This window comes from Hypomesus transpacificus, chromosome 10 (genome assembly GCF_021917145.1).
Source record: "Hypomesus transpacificus isolate Combined female chromosome 10, fHypTra1, whole genome shotgun sequence".
Lineage (NCBI taxonomy): Eukaryota > Metazoa > Chordata > Actinopteri > Osmeriformes > Osmeridae > Hypomesus > Hypomesus transpacificus.
The window spans coordinates 8,882,819-8,899,013 of NC_061069.1; the positions used below are offsets into that span (position 1 = coordinate 8,882,819).

Consider the following 16,195-nt stretch of genomic DNA (forward strand, 5'->3'; position numbering starts at 1 on the left):
AGGTCCGGTGTCTTGTCCCCAATACACATGTGTAAGTTGTTCAACAACACAGACAGCTGTGTGCCAGTAGAATGACAATTTCTAATGTTGGATCGACCCACTACTTTCTAACCAATTATGTTCCTGCAATCCTGTTCCAGCCAATCGCCTTTGGTGAGGCGGGCAGCCACTGTCAATGAAACTCGAGCTGGAGGAAAGTGCGGACGTCCCGACAATAATTGGGGGCACTGTTTTTCATTTGATAATTTATTTAATCATTTACAGCTTTAAAGCCTTGGACAGATCATAAGAAAGCAAAAGTCCATCTTCCTCAGGTCCTCTAACATTCACCTTTGCCATGGTCAAACTTAGCATTGCCAATATTTGGGTTCACAGTGCTTCCAAATATGCAATGAAACATGTCTGGATAAATTAACGTTAACAACAAAAATAGAAAATGTCCAGGGCACTGCAGTTCTATGTAAAAATGTGCATATTCTCACCAGTGAAATTCTGTTTATGCATTCCAATTCACTTCTCACAATACTATACCAAGCTTCGTGTTCTTGATTCCCTCTTTACACCTTCACTATGGAGATCCTGCTGTTGAGCTCAGCTTTGTATAAGCCAAAGCCCATGCACACGGGCTGTGTGAAGGAGGTGCTGAAGGTGTGCAGATGGCTGAGGACAGAGGAAGGGCCCACCTCAGAGAAGGTGATAGTGCCCGCCCCGTAGTCCAGGGCCACACCCACCCGGTTTCCCGACATCTGAGTAGAGAGGCGGATCTTTCTGCGGTTGTGCCAGACAGCCAGCTTTTTGTCATGCTGCTGTGTTAAGCTCCACGACATCTAGTAAGTCAACAGATCCATCAAATGAAAATTAAAATCAACTTTAGTAAGCATTTGTAAATGAGTTAACTCACAGAGAGACTACAACCAGCTAAACACAATCAGCTAGAACTAAACTGCAGAGAGGTAGTATGTAGCCAATGGTTATTGTACTATCACCTTGTACTACAGTTGTCAGAGTGTAAAAAAGAGAGTAAGATCACTGTAATAACCTTATTGTTGCCGAAGGCATTGCCCTCCTTGCCTTTCCGCCCAATACTTCTGTAGGTGATGGAAATATCCCAGAAGCCTTCAGCCTCCACTTCCCAGTAGTGTGTTCCTGAGGAGAAGGTCTGGACAGTCAGGACTTGGGCCCAGTGGTCGAAGCGCTCAACATGAGCAGCACATGGAAGGCGGGTCTTGACCCTCATGGCTGAGCACAGGTCACCAGAAATACTCAGGAGGGGATGGGCAGAGTTAGTGTCCAGGGTCAAGGGACTGGTCACTGTGGAGGGATGACAACCAATGACTGAGAAGTAAACTTGACAAATTGTTTCTGAAAAAGATGAAGAGAGCCAGTATTTATCCCCTAAAATTGGAGGAAAGGCGTCCCCTTTTAGTCACTTACAGAGCTCTCTCTTGAGTTCACTGAGACAGCGTAATGTTTCAGTAATGAACTCTTTGTACTTGCTCTCGATGTCCTCCAGGATGTATTTCCTGTCTAAGCTGAGAGGGTCTGGGGTGTACAGTGGGCAGTTCAGGTCCGCTAGCAGCCTGTGCAGCAGAGGAATTGATGAAGGCATAGTACAAGCACAAATCTCAAGGCACAGCGTTTACATCACGGGCTACGGTTAACTACTACCTCCTTTGATAGTTCTTGCAGGTGATGGCCATAACCCAGAAGCCTTCAGCCTCCACTTCCCAGTAGAATGTACCTCTCTAAATGCTTTAACCATTTTTCTCTCACAAAAGCACACACACATTGTTCACACACATCTCACCCGGCAGCATCCAATAATTCAATATCTCTTTCAGTCAGTTACTCTTCTTCTTTTTGTTTTTCTTTTTACTTACTTTGAGTCGTCAGACTGAAAAGCCTGTAAGGTGAGGGAAGAAAAATAAGAATGAAGGTTAGTTGATAACCTTCACAGTCAAATACACATCAATTGACTTCTAATTAACTTCAGCACAAAGCTTTTAATACTCGTAAATCCTGCATGAATGGAATAGTCTCTGACCAGATGGACAAGAGGTAAACTGATTAACCGTCAACCCTGCTTCAGTTTCGATAACATGTTAATTTAGTTAATTTTTGCAATGTTGAACTGGTTCCTTTTTAGCAGGGATTTTAATGTTAAGATTGATGATGATAATTCTGCCACATTATATGGTCAGGGAGTTTTGTGTTTGGCTGTTTGGAGTTAGTTGTTAAGTGGTTAATTCCTTCCTTCATTCACACCATTCCACATCCTCCTCTCATCAGCGTGAAGTCTTACCCAGATGAGTAGGAAAGGGTCTGTCTCTTCCAGCAGGGAGCCCAGGTAGTGCTGGATGCCCTGTGTCTGGCTCAGGTCTCCCTTCACCCTGGAGCAGTCCTCCTGGATACGCTCTATGGCCTGCTGCCTCTCAGCCGTGGTGCTGACCCTCAGAGCCTGCACCAGCCTCTCCACCTGCCCCTGCAGGGCATTACCTAGACGCTCCACATGGGCGTCGTCCGCTGCCGACATGTCCTGAGATGGGTCCATCAATCGGTCAAACGTGAAACATTTTTTGGGGATTAGTTGTCTGTCAATCACGAGTCGACCATGACCAGATCAGCAGTCAACAATAAGTCGACATGAATGTTGACGTCTCACCATCATGGTGCGGTCAGTGTTTTGGTGTTCTTGGAGGATCTGTTCACCTTCCCTTAGCTTCTCCTCTGCTTTCTGGAGAAGGCTCTGAAGGATGACCTATGGAGACGCGCACACAAACACACAGGCACCAATCACAGCTTTTGCATTCCTCACCACTCCAGCTCAATTCGGCTTCAATTAGGAAAAGACACCATTCCAATCAAAGCACACACCTTCAGGTCCTCCTCCACCTTCTTCAGCCCTTTCACTCGATGCTGTGCATGGCGTCCCTCCAGTATGCAGTCCGCACACACGTACACTCTCTCGTCGGCGCAATAGTAGCGAAAAACCTCCTGGTGGGTGGGGCACCTGCGATGCGACAGGTCCCCCAGTGGCTCCACCAGCGGGTGTGTGCTGAAGGCGGGACGCTCCAGGTGAGGCTGCAGGTGCTCGGCACACAGAGACACCTCGCAGCGTAAACAGGTTTTCATTGCCACCGGTACCTCCTCTCCCTCCCCTACTGGAGGGCAGCAGTCACACGCCACCACCCCTTGATCTTCCTGACATTGGGGACAGTTGAAGCGCCCCTTTAGCCCTGCGTTGCCTCGGCCCCAGGCCTCCCGGATGCATGCAGGGCAGAAGGTGTGCCCACAGGGAAGAGGAGGGGCCTGGTGGAAGACATCGCGGCACACGGAGCAGGTCAGCTCCTCCTCCAGGGATGCCATGGCAACAGGTTTGCCACTGGGGATGTGAAGAGGCACCAACAATAGACAGTTTTCTTTGGTGAATGTGCATGTTTGTTTGTGTTTGTGCGTATGTGTGTTTTGTATGTGTGTTCATGACCAAGATCGATTCCTATGCCACAGGAAACGAAGCGATGGAGCTTCATGAAAAACTGAGAAATATATATATTTGTGCTGTGTTTTTAGGTGTGAACCACTCATATGAAAATCCAGCCCATGTAATGTTAGCCATGATGTATTGTCATTGAGAATCTCATAAGAATTGCCCTGGGGTCACACCCCGGCTCCTTACATAAAAAGCAGGGTAAGTAGCAAGTTTTAGCCAGGGACAACACCACTGCAGCTCTGACTGTTCACTTTATCTGTTGTTAATCATAGACCATTAAGCTTTCTCGGAAATGATAGTCCATCTACCTTACCTACGAAGTGTATTAATAGAACAGCCCAATAACCAACCTGTCTTTAGTACACAGGGGACTGCACATTCTGAAGAAAACAAATGGTCCAAGCCGGAGGTTGTGTCAACAAAAGCAGGCTGTAGGTCTGTTTCTGAGTCTTGCTTCGTATGTGACCCAATTGGGGACTTTTGCAATGGAGGGATCAAGAGATCAGCCTCCCTTTCCTAGTTAGCCTGTCTTCTGTCTTTCTGTTCTCTGAAGCTATTCCCTCCTTCTGTTCATAATGTCCTTTGTTGGTTAGAATACTTATAACACAAATGAATGAGTTATCTTACCTGTTGGGTGTCCTAAAGGACTGGTCAGTGATGTGCTTGCTCCCGGCCAGTGAGTGTCAGTATGTGTAGATGGTACATACAAGATAATCCCAAAGGATTCCCATCCCCTTCTATGTCTGCTTAGCACAGAGACTGACCTCTGAAGACTCTTAGAGAGAGAGAGAGAGAGAGAGAGAGAGAGAGAGAGAGAGAGAGAGAGAGAGAGAGAGAGAGAGAGAGAGAGAGAGAGAGAGGGGAGCAGTTGTACCCTGCAGTACCAACTGACTGTATGAAGTCTAAAATAGAAATGGGTTGTGATCACAGATCAGAGGTAATTAAAAACACTAAGTTTGGTGTTTGATCCAGTTATTGTGTTATTGAATCAATTAAAATGTTAAATGCATGCCACATAGGCTAACTCCTTACCGCAAGCCTGGGTTCAATTCCATCCTGGTCTGTTTGCTGCATATATTTCCCTCTGTCTTTCGTACAAACGCTATCAAAGCAGAATGTCTCAATAAGATATCTTTAAAAGGTACAGGCAGAACCATACACTTACAATGATTTACAATAGTAATAATAATAATAATAATAATGACACTATCATAACAATAATAATATTAATAGGTTTTAAATCGAAATGTCGTCTAGGCTGAATATGGCTCTTCTGTCAAGTCAAGTTCTGTGTGTAAAAGGCGAAATATCACTACAACATTTAATACATTTAAATATAGGTTTCAAATAACATGTTTCTATTGATCAAAACTACAAGTCCCCACTGTACACTTTATTATTGTATTTGGGAGCCCTCTAGTGGATTCATTACAGTATGTCTTGAATGAGACTGACACTTGGCCTACTTGAAGGATTTTATATTAGCATACAGTCCTTACATTATTAGTTAGGAAGGGGTTTTGCACGACTAGAATGAAAAAAGATTGTTTCAATCTAGATAGGTTGATCTTTCTTCTATGGTTACAACTATATCCCCTTCTTATTGTATAACCTCTCCTTCTTAAACCAATATATGAGACTTGATTTTTTAAAGGATATAAAGGATGCATATGAAAACGCAGAAAGCATAAATAGTCAAGGTTTTCTACACGTTTATGGGGGATGTTTTTTTTTCGGACCTCCAATTAATGATACTCCCTTGGTGCATTTTTTTGGTTAAGTATTATACCAACAAACAAAGAACTATTCAGTTCAGTTATAACAGCTATAAGGAATGTATGCACATTACAATGCATAAAGGACAACAGGTCACATTATATTGTGTACGTCATCTTAGTGTTGCTTTCTCAAATGTGGTGACTTATAGAAGAGTGATAGTGCCTCCATGACGACAGGGAGAGTATAAGGTTACACGGTCCAAAATGTGCTGTTTGAATTTTGGGTTGAAACCAAATGCCTGAATTGGAAACAGTTAATCGATTGAAGCAAAACGGTAGGCTGAATAAATAAATAAAAATACAATAATACATGATATGTCTGAACATTTTCTGTTTGGAGGCTAAAAGTATGGCGAGGAGACATTAATTGGCCTATCGGAAAGTAGTCTGAATAAGACGGACAGACAGACGAGCAGACGGCCGTCACTGCAGCAGACCACAGACACAGGCCGAGCAGGCCGCCCTCGGCAAATACAAAGAGGGTTGAACAGGGAAGGGGAGGGGGGTGACAGTCAGGAAGACTAATCCAATTCTCGTAGCGCATTGTAGCCTATCTCAACCTTCCCCGCCTCTGTGTATCAGTGAGAAATTGACCAAATGTTTTATCTAAAAAATCAAATAGCTTCTACAAATTGCCGACGGATATATAAATAATAAAAAAATGCAGTGTTGCGCTTGGCTGTCAAAGGGACGACTGCGCATCTTTGTGAGGGAATCGGGAAACGCTACGTTGATGTCCCGGCTGGGAAACGTAGCCTTTTGCCCAACATAGGCTATTCTATCATTTCATAAACCACTGTCAAACATCATCGTTTCAAGCATGGTAAGTAATCCACGGTAATGTTCTTTCGACGACGCATCCGATGAATATGAGGAATTTGCAGCGATATTTTTGAACAGTCATAATAATTTATGAATCATAACTTGTTATGATCGGAGCGCGCGCGCCGGCATGCAACAGGTCGCAGTACAGTAGCGGGGCAGCAGAAGTTATAGCGTAGTTCCCATACACAGTTATGAAATGTTCGACGGTCACATTCACGGTGACAAGATGGCACGAAAAACGCAAATGCATTGTTGGCACAACAGGGAAACAGTTAGCCTACATGCCTTATGATTTTCTTACGTGTGTTTGATTTTAAGATGTAGTATTTGTTGGAAATGTTTACTTTATCAACAAATGGAGGATTTAAGCCCCTGTAAATTGTGTTGGAATAGGTTTATCGCTTACAGCCTATTTATAATTGTTTACGTGTAGGCCACATCAATACATTGTAAGACAAAATCAAAACACAATTTGTTTGACAGATTGACAAACTAAAATATAAATTCATCACGTTGAATTGGACAAAATGTTATAATTAGTGATAACTGTGGTTTCAAGGTATAAAAGATGTATTGGCTGTAAGCGTAAGCTATTTAAGGCCTGCTTCGTGACAATCAGGCAATTTGAGGTGAAATAGGCTACGTTGAAAATGATCCTATTCGTTTTCTAATGGGTGTGACCAGCATGAGTACTGATAGTAGAATATTAAAACATTATGTCATGTAGCCCTAGCTATATTGTGATAAAACTGATTCACGTGGATGCGTATGTTGGAAAGTGTCAGGACCATATACGCTTTAAATACTTTAAGTAGGCCTAGGTAGGCTAAGGTAGGCTAAGGTAATGGAGTCTAATTAAGGACGATTTCATATAATGAATGTAGACTACCACATATGTTTGAGACTGGGGCAAAGTTGGCAATCCCTTCTTGAGCTGCAGCAGGGATTGGTACAAGGTCATCATTGCCGATTAAAAAAGCATATCGCGCGGGGGTAATTGCCATAAGTAGCCCGCTGATATAGAGTAGGCAAGGCCAAAAAGTATTTTTTTTCTACACTTCGGCTGTCTCTCCCATTCATTACCCCTCCACGTGGTAAGCAGCAGAGCTGAAGCTTGAAAAGGAAGCATTGTGCATCGCGGCAGTAGTCCTATGTGTTCTAGAGGCTCGCAGAGGGTGATGCTCACTCAGCTGTAGCCTAGCGCCATTGTTGGAAATTCCTGTTCATTCAGTGGTCTGTTTATGGAGCTCGCGCATCGGAATGTGGTGTAAGGTACATTATTATGGAGCGTCACTGAAGGTCAATTACTGCCATCTGAATTATTGAGAATATCAAGGTGTAGGCCTAACTTCCCCTTTGAACTTCAAACATTTGAGAGTTTATCTTCCATTTTATTCATATACAGGGTTGTGACAGTTTTGACAGACGCCAGCATATGGGCCTATAGCTAAAGTAGGACTAGGCCTACTTAAATACTGACTTTACTACTTAACACGTTACGTTGTAGTGTAATTGCATTTGCGACTAGGCTACAGTCACAGGTCAGTTTCGTGATAATGTTAGACTCCAAAATTTAGTTTTGTCTAGCTGTCAACAAAGCGAAATCCTGGAGCGGTAGTTTTGGCCTACAAGGAGTTATAACGACGGACTCATGTCTCAAAAGAAGGGGTGTTCATTCGCCATTTGAATGCAAAGTAGTGGATGAACAAGTGGGCTGTGTGTGTGTCTCCGTGTGTGCGTGTGCCTTGTGTGTGCTAACCCGCGCGCGCGTTTGTGTGTAGGGAGGGGGGCAAACGGTGTGTTTGAAAAAGGGGGACTTGGAGAACGAAATTGTCACACATGCCCTTCAGGCTGGTTTTCACAAGTTGCTCTCTTTTGCACAATGATGTCAGGAATGGACTTGGTGTTCCATAGCGGACAATATACCACCCAATCAACTAATATCATTCTTATGTGATAGACTACTTTCTTCTAGTAGCCTAATTTAGTTAATCACTTTTTCAGCGTGCAGGGAGAAAGAATAAAAACACTCTGTTGGCCAATGTGCCGCTCCATCAGTCAAGTCCTGCTGAAGCATGTCTCGTCGGAAACAGAAACGACCCCAGCAGCTTATGAGCCCGATGCTTGGTGCCTCTTCGATACTTGAGCATGGTGAGAAACCGACTATTATTAACATAGCTTATGAACTGTTTATATGAGTAGAAACTGTACAAAAGTTGTTTGGATGGAAACTAACGTTTTCTTCTACGTTTTTATTAGTCTCTAATGCTAAAATTAGGCAGTTAGGCTCCGTTGGAATGATTGTGACCATTAACATAACATTTACATATATTCTTGGTCCTCAATTGGGTTTGGCTTTGCTTTTCTATCAACAAAGTTGTTTATAGACAGATTGAAAATGTCAGGATGCTATAGTTGTGCAATGTTCTTGTCTTGAGATATGTTCTTTTTTCCCAAAAAATTCTCTTTGTTCAAGATTCTAGTGCCCTGAGTGCCCTTTCTTCCCCTCACTTTGCCAGGTTCAAGGCAGACCACCCAGAATGGGAGATAGAAAGAGGAAGTGTGAGAAGCACATAGGAAATACAGATCACGATAATTAGTTGCAGTATTCATCCAAGTTATGAATTGAAACCGAAAGAGTTGAGCAGATAGAATGTTAAGTGAGAGGACGATCACATTCAGAGGTACACTGGATATGGTGTTGTCATTGCAATAGCATTAGACATCATTGTTCCCATAGGCCCTTTGTGACTGGGAAGTGAGGCATGAACATACCCAAGAAGTGTCTGTGTGTGAGTGCTTGTGCGGGTTTGGGTTTGTGTACTTGTGTCTGTCTTCTGGGACTCCAGTTACAGAGACAAAGTGTCTTGTAGCATTTGGGCAACTGTAGTATTGTCATTGAGTGTGTGTGTGTGTGTGTATTAGTGTGTTTTCCCAGCAAAGTGGGGTTGTTGATGGTCTGTGAGTCATCATGTCTATCTGGCAATTCTGTTTGTTTTCCTTTACCCCCACCTCTTCCTTAGCCTTCCTAAAAACCTACAAGGAATGCGACCTCAGTGTTCTTTAGGTCAAGTCTGTCAGCCAATCAGGATCATGATACAGTGTCCAGTACCCAAATAGGGCCTGACCTCAAGCACCCTACTGGGTCATGGGGGAAGGGTTGACATAGATGAAAGGCAGACCAAAGGAGGTGTGTGTGTGTGAGGGGGTAGTGTTTGTGAGCAAGCATGTCAGCGTACCTGTGTATCTCTTCCTCTCTGTGGGGGTTGGGGGTGTGAGAGATTTTAGGGGATACCATTGTCCTCTGTCCTGTGTTGCCATGGAAACAAGGTAGGCTGTGCGTGGTGTAGGTTTGCAGACCAGGGGAATTGGAAGGGGGGGATTAGGACACTCAGGATAGGATAAGGAAAAAACAAAAGAACAGAGGAGGTTTGGTTCAATACAAGGTAGTCAAAGTGAAAAAGTACATTTAAAGATTTATATAAAAAAGTATTGAAATTCAGTATTTACTGGTTACATTTAGATACATAGAAATTCAAAATAGACATGACTATCTTCTAGACTCTTGAATAGAGTAAATCTGCACTTGTATAACAAAATTATGCATTTTTTTTCCTTTTCCTGTTTGCAGATGAACAGTTTACAGTAAAGTCAATTTACTTTCCTCCAACCACGGACTCCTCTTCTCCATCCTCCTCTCCTCCTCAGAGCTACCAAACTCCCCTGGCTACCGATCCCACTTTTGGGGGGCTTCAGAAGCCCTCTCTACCCACTGAGGGGCCCTCTCTCTCCTGTTCTCCAAGTCAGCCCAACCCCTGCCTTGGGTCCCTCACAGACCTTCAAAATATCCTCTCCTCAGCCTTCCCTAACCCACCCTTGTCCTCTCAGACTCAGCCCCCCACTGTTCTGTGCCTCCCAGACACCACTTCCACACCTTCCCACAGTCAGACTCTGACCTCTCGCACCCTCATGGCCTCTCCCAAGTTGGGGGTGTCAGCCACCACCACCACTTCTTCCTCCTCCTCCTCCTCCTCAGCCTCCCTATGTCCTCCGCCTCACCCCGGCAGCCCCAGCCCTGTTCCCGAGGGCCCCCCCAGCCCCGTAACACCCTCCCCCAGCCCAGGTGTCACCTCGTCCGCCTCTGCCCCCCCACCCCGGGCCCAGCTGAGCATCGCCCTGATCCTGGAGGAGCTTAGGGTGCTGCAGCAGAGGCAGATCCATCAGATGCAGATGACAGAGGAGATCTGCAGACAAGTCCTTAGGCTGGGTGGGGCCTCCTGTGGCCTGGACACTCCCCAGCTCCTCCTCCCACCTCTGCCACAGCTATGTCTGGAGGGCAGCGACAGGGACCCCAGCCCACCCCAAGCCACCACCATGCCTTCCCAGCCCCCTACCTCTGTAGCCCCGCTCCTGGCCTGCTTCTCATCCCTGCTCCCCCCACAGTCGATGTCAAAGTCCTCAAAGCCCAGCCACCCCCTTTCTCACGTCCTGCGCCCACATAAGCCCCACCTGGAGGGGGCTGGAGGGGCATCAGGGACTAATGCGTACCCAGGCACCAGTGTCCGTCCTTCAGCCACCTCCTCGTCCTCTTCTGCCTCCTCTGCCATCTCCTCCATGGCCTCCTCCAACTACCCTCTGGCCCTCTCTCTGGCCCTACCCACTCGTTACCTCCATGAGAAATCCCCCAACACCACCTCAGCAAGTGGACACAGTGGTCTGTCCTTCCTCACCCCACCCATGTCCACCACCGCCACTCTGGCTTCTCCCTTCCAGGAGGCTCTCCAGTCTGCCTCAGGGGGAGGGGCATCCACCGGATCGTCAGCTTCCAGCTCCTCCGGACGCCTGCAGCACGCCTGCAGGTTTTGCGGGAAAATGTTCAGCAGCGACTCGTCCCTGCAGATCCACCTGCGCTCTCACACAGGGGAGAGGCCCTACCAGTGTCCTGTGTGTCTGAGCCGCTTCACCACCCGAGGCAACCTCAAGGTTCACTTCCTCCGGCACCGGGAACAGAACCCTGAGCTCTCTCTCTCCCTCCTGCCCCCTTCTCTGTTTGGGTCAGCTATAGGAACTGTTGGGGTCATGGGGGGGTCTGACCAGGGACAAAGCTTTGGCACCGGTAGCAGTAGCAGCTCTAATCTTAGTGCCGCACAGCGGCGCCGGAAACGCAGAGCCGAAGACGAGCCTTACGGAGACGGGATGGAGGTCGGCGGGGGGGTAGGGGGCTTCCCCATGGGGGCGTCGACTGGAGGAGCCCCGCCCTCCTCGCTGCCCTTGCCCCCCAGCATGGACCTGGCCCTCATCTCCACCGCCCACTCCATCCTGCAGCTGAACCGCGCCGCAGCGGCTGCTGCTGCAGCGGCCTCCATGTCCTCTTCTTCATCTCACACTCCCTCCTCCTCCTCCTCTTCATCCTCCTCATCCTCCCTGGCATCCTCCCTCCTCGCTGCCCCCTCCTCCTCCGCCGCCTCTTCAGCCATGGCCGGCTTCTTCAAGGGGGCGAAGCAGCAGCGCTTTGATGAGAACACCCCTCCACACACACCTATGCTTCCGCCCTCCACCTACTCTCAGCTGGCCCATCTCCCCAAGCTCCTCTTTCCCTCCGCCTCGTCCTCCTCCTCCCACCACCACCCTCAACACCACCCTGGCCTGGGCCTCCTCCGCCCTCCACCCCCAAGCTCTCACCACCTCTCCTCGACTTCCCACTCCCAGCTCTCCTTCCCCTTCTCCCACTACCCCAAAATCCAAGGTTCCCTTTCCACCTCCACCACCTCCCCTTCCTCCTCCACTTCCATCTCGACATCAGACACCTCCAAACTGCAGAGGCTGGTCGAGAAGCTTGAGAAGGAGCCCTGTAGCTCTCACCCCTGGGCCTCCTCCTCTTCCACCACTTCCTCAATAGAAGCCTTAGCCGGGAGCTTGGCCACATCCTCCTCCGCGGGCTTGTTTAGCAGCGGCCTCATGAGTGCCAGCACCTCCAGCACCTATGTGATGGCTTCCCCCCCATCCTCCACCCACGCCTCCACCTCCATCTCCAACTTCACAAGGGAGATGGTCGCAGCACTGGGGATGAGCGCTAACGGGGCGAGTGCTCTGGCCGGAGCCATGCTCCCCTCCCTGGGAATCATGGGTGCAGCAGGCGCCCTGGCACCCAACCAGTGCGGAGTGTGTCTGCGTGTGCTGAGTTGCCCCAGAGCGCTGCGTCTTCACCAGGCTACCCACCTCGGAGAGCGCCCCTTCCCCTGCAAGTTGTGTGGACGCTCCTTCTCCACCAAGGCCAGCCTACGCTCGCACCTGGCCACCCACCGTGCCCGCCCGCCCAACGCCCGTGCCCAGAACTCTTGCCCACTGTGCCAGCGCAAATTCACCAACGCCCTCGTGCTGCAGCACCACATCCGCATGCATCTGGGAGGGCAGCTGCCACCGGAGGGCACAGAGGAGTCTCTGTCTGAGCAACTAGGAGAGCCTGATGCCTCCCAGCACCAGCGCCAATCCCAGCCCCAGCTCCAGCCCCCTGACACCCCCTCCTCTGGGACCTCTCCGCCAGCCGTTGGCGGCCAATCAAAGAGCCCAGCCCGTAGCCAATTCCCAGCATCCGTTGGTGGTACTGTCCCTATCTCTGCCAGCGTCATATCATTAGAGTGCACTGGAAACCCCAGCAGATCCCACTCCTCCAGTCCTGAGCTGATCCCTCCTTCGGACCTAAGCCCTGACCCCTCCCTGAACCCTGCCTCACACACCCCGCCCACTGGAAGTGTGGATCCTCCAGTCCTGTGTGTCAGCGCCCCCTCCCCATGCCCTCCTCTGGTAGATGAAGGCTCACCAGTTACTGAAGAAAAACAGGTTGAAAGTCAAGATAGCCTCGATGCATACAGCACTCCAGTTGGTACGGCAATTCCCACTTCCCCCACTTTACCCAAGCCCATATGCATGTCTAGCCTTGGGATATCCGAGAATTCCATGGATGACAACAGCCCATCCATGGATGTCTTCCTACCAGGACCCAGATCCAACCTGGAAGACCTGCTGAGCACGCCTACCCATGGTGCCCCTGTGGCACACCCCTGCCCTACCCTGGTCCCCACCTGCCCTGAACCTTTCAAAGCCCCATTAACTCCTGGCCCTGACACTGAACAGCCTTCCAGATCCCAAACCTCCCAGCAAGAGGAGGAGGAGAGGGCTGAAGTCCCTCCGTCTTCAACACCAAAGTATGACCACGCCCCTGTGCTTGAGGTTGAGCCTAGGCTGGCGTCTATGTCTGACACAATTGACACAAGCGGTGCTGAAATTACATCTGTTCCCCAGAATGCTGCCACCTTCATAAGGGAGACCAGACAAGGGCTCCATTTTAGTTTCCACGGAAAGGAAGACAGAATGGATTCTGGGCCAGCCAGTGAACGACTGGAAACTACAGTTCCCATCAGTATGGCCCCCACTCTGCCCCCTCCAATGTCTCGACCTGAAAAGAAGACCTACAGCTGTGCAGAATGTGGTAAAGAATACGCCAGCCGCAGTGGACTGAAGGTAAGAGGATTTCAGTGAAGATGACAGATGTACACTTGACACTATTGAGAAACAGAAAGTGATATTTCCTTAATAGAACCCATGTATATTTTGTCGGTTGTAGGCAACTCCTCTACTTAATTGTATCTTTTGTAACTTATAAAGAATGATCTTTTGCTGAACTACATTTAGTCATTTTAACTAGTTTAGTCATTTTGAACTAGTCCACCTAAATGTTGGTAGAGCGAGCAGTAGGTTGAGATGAACTTTACACAACTCTCATACTTTCCATCTTAACCACAGGGACATATGAAGCATCACAGTGGGGTTGTCAAGACAACCCGCCCCCCTGCACGAAGCAGTCGTGCAGCCGCTGAACGACTTCCTGCGACCACACCCTCTACTTCCTCTCATGCGCCTGCCACCAGAAGTTCTGTGGGCTTCTGGAACCAGTACCAAGCTTTCCTTAACACCAGCAATGAACCAACAGACCAGCCGGCCCAGGGCCCAACCAGTGTAAGCCAAGGAGAGGAGGTAGAAAAGCCCCGATTGGATGAATCACCTGTCAGATCTCAGATAGATCCATCCAATGAGAGGGTCTCAGTGGAAAATAGGGAGGTATCCCTGGAAGAGCCTACTCTTAAGTCAATGTGATTGGCTGGGATATAATCTGGTGCTCTTGATAGATGATTACCTTTAGGAGTAAACTGTATGGGGCTTTTGTATAGTATTATACCCAAACTCATTTGAGTAGTTTGTCGGTTTAGTAGTCTGTGAGTAAACTGCTTAGCTAGTTTGTGATAACTATTTGTTGGCCAGCTTGGTCTTGTTTTTATAGAAGTGACAGTGGAAAATTATGACTGAACCCCAAAACGGAGTGATTAATGAAAGACGTTTTTGTCATAACAAGAGTCCGGTGCGTGAATAAAAGCTCTGTTTTAGTAGATCGAGATTTTCTCTACATATTGGGGTCCTTTTCTGTGAGCTTGACTCTTGTGGTTTATGGGACAGTTAGAAACAAATTTAAACCGAAACATTTGTTAGATATGATATAGCCTGCTGTAATACTGTCAAAACCTTAACAAATCCTTCTTTCAATAAAGTATAAAAGGGAATAATTCCATAAAACCCTATAGAACAGAAAAGTTGGTCTCTATTGCATTTAATGCACACATCTTTGTTAGTCTGTGGTGTTTTCAGTCTCATATCCTCATATATTATTGTAATATTAACCTTCTATTACATGTTGCTGTGGTTAACCCTTGAATTAACTCAAACAAACTTATCTACCTTCTTTTTGACAGAAAGCACATAAGGGTGTAGTGTGCTCAATGGAGACATTTCCTGTATAACTCTTTCCCTTCCACCCTGTGAATAAAAAGATTGTTGTTTGGTCCCAAAGTGATGTCTGTTCACTGTAACTAAATGTTTTTGTTAATGATATGAAAAAATGAATCAGAGGTCTATGTCTGATGTTGTTGTTGTACTTTCAGTGTATGCCCCAAAAGTAAAGAGAGAGATGAAAAACCAAGAAACATTAAAACACTTTGGAAACAGATGTTTTGTTTTTGTTGGCGTGACTATGTGGATCGTAATGGACTCTTAATGCTTGTTGCTCATTCTGCTTTGTGTGCATACGGCCGTGATTGTGTTTGTGTGTGCACGTGTGCATTCCAATGCGCTGGAGTGTGTGTTAGCACAGCAGTGTCTGGCCAAAACTGCCTTCTTTCCTTTGCCAGGTTCCCTCACACACAGTAGTCCCTAATCCCTACCCTCTCTCAACACAATTAAACTCCTCTGCTTTCCTCTGTGTCTGTCACATCAACCGAAAGGACGAAGGGAGGGGAGGAGGCCAGCAGTCCTCACTTCAGCCCTAAGCTCCACAACCATGACAACCAAGGCAGTCTGATTTGTGTGTGTGTGTGGTATGCACTGGGATGATAGGTATAGGTGTTATGTAGATCTAGTTTAAAAAGGAATGTGCTTCCTGTGTTTTACAGCAGGTGGCAGTATACACTGTACTATACAGTTCACGCAAAAAAAGAATGATTCTTGGTGGCAAAAGCAGAGGAAAAAACTGTTAAAGGGATGAGAAATTGCCTCTAAAATGATCATTTGTCAACATTTGCTTAGTAAGGCTAACCAGATCCTATTAGGTATCCTTGTCAGCTTTCATTTTACAGCAAGGAACTGATTATGCCGTCACCTCATGCATTCAGTGGTCACAGTTTGTACAATTAAAGTGTTGGAATTGTATCGATACTTTAGCCATTTATATGGCTATATATAAAATTGTGTATAAAGCCTAAATATTTATCAGGATTTGGACAATGAATATAAAGTGAAGTATTCAGATTAATGGGTTTAAAAAAACAACCACAAACTACTACTCCTTCTTAAGGTCAAAAATTGATCATTTTTATGGCATTCATCTTCCAGCCCCAACACATGGATTCAAACATTGTAATCGGGGACCAAGGTTCAAAGTTAAAGAATTTGCTAAATAGTTTACTTTTGCCATAGCCTACTTAAATGCAATATGAGTAAACGTTAATGGGAATGTGACAAAGGAATGATTAGACAAAAAGGCTAGCCTACTAAT

General features: G+C 47.0%; 2 protein-coding genes across 2 annotated transcripts; one reads left to right on the forward strand and one right to left on the reverse strand.

The window, feature by feature from the left end:
- Positions 1 to 280: 280 nt before the first annotated feature.
- Positions 281 to 3,366, reverse strand: trim110 (tripartite motif containing 110). The gene is made up of 7 exons (XM_047028043.1): positions 2,875 to 3,366; positions 2,663 to 2,758; positions 2,303 to 2,536; positions 1,881 to 1,903; positions 1,435 to 1,580; positions 1,040 to 1,311; positions 281 to 827 (listed from the first exon to the last, which is right to left on the reverse strand). The coding sequence occupies exons 1-7, from the start codon at positions 3,364 to 3,366 to the stop codon at positions 558 to 560; spliced, it is 1,533 nt and encodes a 510-aa protein (XP_046883999.1). The 3' UTR covers positions 281 to 557.
- Positions 3,367 to 5,766: 2,400 nt separating this feature from the next.
- Positions 5,767 to 15,144, forward strand: sall2 (spalt-like transcription factor 2). Its single transcript, XM_047028035.1, has 4 exons — positions 5,767 to 6,091; positions 8,098 to 8,244; positions 9,725 to 13,614; positions 13,897 to 15,144. Exons 2-4 carry the CDS (start codon positions 8,169 to 8,171, stop codon positions 14,245 to 14,247), a joined length of 4,317 nt encoding a protein of 1,438 aa, XP_046883991.1. The 5' UTR covers positions 5,767 to 6,091; positions 8,098 to 8,168; the 3' UTR covers positions 14,248 to 15,144.
- Positions 15,145 to 16,195: the final 1,051 nt, after the last annotated feature.

Bases quoted from the DNA above. Each gene is read 5' to 3' on its own strand.
- trim110 (XM_047028043.1), bottom strand. From the start codon at position 3,366: ATGGCATCCCTGGAGGAGGAGCTGACCTGCTCCGTGTGCCGCGATGTC. The intron at 2,537-2,662 runs GTGAGACGTCAA...GACCCATCTCAG, and splicing joins ACACTGACCGCACCATGATG to GACATGTCGGCAGCGGACGA. The intron at 828-1,039 runs GTTATTACAGTG...TTGACTTACTAG, and splicing joins ATGCCTTCGGCAACAATAAG to ATGTCGTGGAGCTTAACACA.
- sall2 (XM_047028035.1), top strand. From the start codon at position 8,169: ATGTCTCGTCGGAAACAGAAACGACCCCAGCAGCTTATGAGCCCGATG. The intron at 8,245-9,724 runs GTGAGAAACCGA...TCCTGTTTGCAG, and splicing joins CTCTTCGATACTTGAGCATG to ATGAACAGTTTACAGTAAAG. The intron at 13,615-13,896 runs GTAAGAGGATTT...TCTTAACCACAG, and splicing joins CCAGCCGCAGTGGACTGAAG to GGACATATGAAGCATCACAG.